We start from the raw sequence: 2,773 nt of genomic DNA, 5'->3' as shown, positions 1-2,773 counted from the left end.
CCAGCTGGAAACCACGAAAGCCCTTTCTCTCCGTACACCGCCCCACCGTCTATGCTGCCATCGATGGCGACCGAAGACCTGGCGCGGAAGACATTGGCCCAGGCACTTGCAGGCGCCAGCGAACAGCTTGCCTGATCTCGACTTTGGCGGGGCCAAAGGCAGATGCGATGGAGGCTACCGACCAGAGCGCGTCTGGCACCACTCCTAAGAAAGAGGCGTGTATCGAAGATGAGACTCAGGATGTCATAGGTATCATGGAGGTGACAGTGCAGAGTAAGTCTAGATCGTATGTTCAGCTTTACCGCTTGACCAAGGAGCTCAGCGAAACTCATGGCTACCACGGTCTTAACAACCTCCATACAAGAGCGTACATGCTCATGCTCATCCCCGTTGACACCGTCAACCTTCAATACTGCAAACGTAAGTTCCGTGCAGGACCTTGGCATGCGCGAATATTGACTTAAGCGGCTACATCGGTCGCACTACATCCCAGCATATGGTGCACCTGTCCATGCCGATGACCAGGCTGTGACAAGTCCGCTGAACAGAAGCGAGGAGGGTTGATAGGGGCACCCTGAGGCGGCCCGCCCTAGGTCTTATCACAGGAGACGGAGGGATGGAATTGATAGCGTTAGTATGGAGGGGTCATTCGAAGCCATTGGCTCTTGTATCATCGATATTACCAGTGTACCTCGTTGATATAGTGCGTCACACACTCCGATAGGAACTACTTCCTTCGGGCATTACCACAACAAGTGAAGATTATGTACAAGTAAGCCTTAGGTATCAAGAGCCTGCAAGGAGACACGAGGGGTAACTACTTATGCAACCTTGATCTATCGAACATCGGCTGGGCAGGTACCATGCGCCAACATCTCGGCAAATTGATGGGTGGGGACTGCACAGGCAGCCGGGTCGTCGGCAGCCAGCTCGTCGTCGGCAGCCAGCTCGTCGGCATTCAGCTCGTTGTCGGCATCCAAATCATCGTCGTCATCCAGTTTGCCAACATACTCTGCGGCACCTGATAAATGGTACACGCGACAGCAGATCGCGTGAATGTTCAGATAGTTCGCAGACGGCAGTTCGAGGTCAGACTCAGTGGTCTTGAACTCGATGACGCGGGGAGTCTTTCTGCTCTCGAAAAGTGCAGACGGCAGTGATGTCTCGACCAGATAGCGGTTCGGTGTCTCCTAATGAAGAGCTGGTAAGGAAGCCTTCGAGGGTGGGAAAGGCCTTTGCGCAACTCACAGTTGGGACGAACCAAAGCTCGAGCTCGTCAAAGAGCGAGTGCATGGTGAGCTCTAGAGTGAGTATGTTGCGTAGAGAATGAATTTGAGTGCCCTTCAACTCCTCCTGAATCTTAGGGCAGCCGAAATTCTTGATAATAGCCCATGTTTTGGCTATGTCTTGACGCTAAAGAGACAGGGGAATCAGGCCGAGATTAAGACATTCTGAATCCACACACCTTCGTCTCGCTATCAGCATCGACAGCGAGACATTCTGGGAAAATGTATGCGCAGCGCGTTGCCACGGGTAAGATTCCGGCGTCGATCATTTCGCGGCACAGTGCCTGCATGGAGCTCGCCGCTGTAGCATCGGTCCAACCGGTTACCATGCAACAATAGTTGTCGCGAACAAGGGCCCAGCAAGGAATGAGAGAGCAGTTTGCTTTGTAACGATGGAGCTCACATGGGACTTTGCCCGGTAACGACTATGGTACATTAGCTTCCGCAAGCTTGAAGTTTCGGGAATAGCATATATGTCCCGATAGAGATGACGAGGAAAAAATTCGATGTCGATGCTGTGTGTAGCGACTACAAAAATGAGAAAGTGATAGCGACGGCAGTTGGATGAGACTTACAAACGCGGATGAAGTACTTGTCGTAGAATTCGCCCAGTTCGACAAGTGCTTGCTCATCTTGACAAGAGTCGGCCAGCTGGGCGATGTAAGCTTGAGCAGCACTGGTGGGCACAACGGTTAGGAGGTGTCCTAGAACCCGCACGTTGACGAGCTTCTTCTGCAGCACCAGGTCTGCGCTAGCGGTGTTGTTCTCCAGGTCGCGCATGATGATTGCTTCCGCTTGTCTACATTTATTCATTGCTCCGACGACGGTTGGTGACTGGTGCACGAAGTCGCTAGGAAGGGGCTGTGGCTCATACGACGTTGCCATTGTAGAATCGAGCTGAGAAAGAGCAGGAAGCTGAGCTGGCCTAGGCGGAGCGGACGTCAGCCTACGCCACCGAACATTTAAGGACAGGGGCACAGACTCGTTGCCGCCGGCGCCACCCATATCCGAAGTTTCCGCCGGCGCGCATCCCTTGCCCGGTGCAATTAACACCTTTTGACGTGTATGGGCATGCTTTGGCAACGGCTTCTCCAGCTATCGCTTTGAGGCCCGGCTAGTGTTAGCCCGCAGAGCCTGGAATACTCGCTCGCGACTCTCTCGTGCGTATACAACTCCTGCATCCTGTACAGGCCCTCGATTGTCAGGTTGAAGCCGTGCTTGTGCCATCCGACGCCAAATTGCGCGTGCCGGAGGTCAGCTTATCAAGCGAGTGCTGTACGAGGTTCGTCTTCATCAAGTAGGGAATGGCACTCTTCGTATAGCGAGCAATCATTGATAGCGACTGTTACTTGGCCCGTCGTCCTGCTATATGGCAGCCAGAGCTCGGAGTAGGCTCACCAAGAGCTTCGGCGAAGCACTCGCGTGGCGCACGCAGACGTCTCAAGCAAATAAACACCATGTAATGCCTGCGGCATTCTATGTGGCAA

The 2,773-nt window shown here is 53.6% G+C and overlaps 2 protein-coding genes across 2 annotated transcripts; both read right to left on the bottom strand.

The window, feature by feature from the left end:
* Positions 1-836: 836 nt before the first annotated feature.
* Positions 837-1,555, bottom strand: PHACADRAFT_202903 (uncharacterized protein; the record flags this gene model as incomplete). The annotated part of the gene is made up of 3 exons (XM_007403019.1): positions 837-1,190; positions 1,249-1,413; positions 1,466-1,555. 3 exons carry the CDS (start codon positions 1,553-1,555, stop codon positions 837-839), a joined length of 609 nt encoding a protein of 202 aa, XP_007403081.1.
* Positions 1,556-1,686: 131 nt separating this feature from the next.
* PHACADRAFT_214834 (uncharacterized protein) lies at positions 1,687-2,212 on the bottom strand. The gene is made up of 2 exons (XM_007403018.1): positions 1,862-2,212; positions 1,687-1,801 (listed from the first exon to the last, which is right to left on the bottom strand). Exons 1-2 carry the CDS (start codon positions 2,169-2,171, stop codon positions 1,722-1,724), a joined length of 390 nt encoding a protein of 129 aa, XP_007403080.1. The 5' UTR covers positions 2,172-2,212; the 3' UTR covers positions 1,687-1,721.
* Between the last annotated feature and the right edge of the window lie 561 nt (positions 2,213-2,773).

The sequence above is a fragment of the Phanerochaete carnosa genome, assembly GCF_000300595.1.
Source record: "Phanerochaete carnosa HHB-10118-sp unplaced genomic scaffold PHACAscaffold_665, whole genome shotgun sequence".
Lineage (NCBI taxonomy): Eukaryota > Fungi > Basidiomycota > Agaricomycetes > Polyporales > Phanerochaetaceae > Phanerochaete > Phanerochaete carnosa.
The sequence above is the reverse complement of the archived record's forward strand: the minus strand, read 5'-3'. Positions and strand labels throughout refer to the sequence as shown.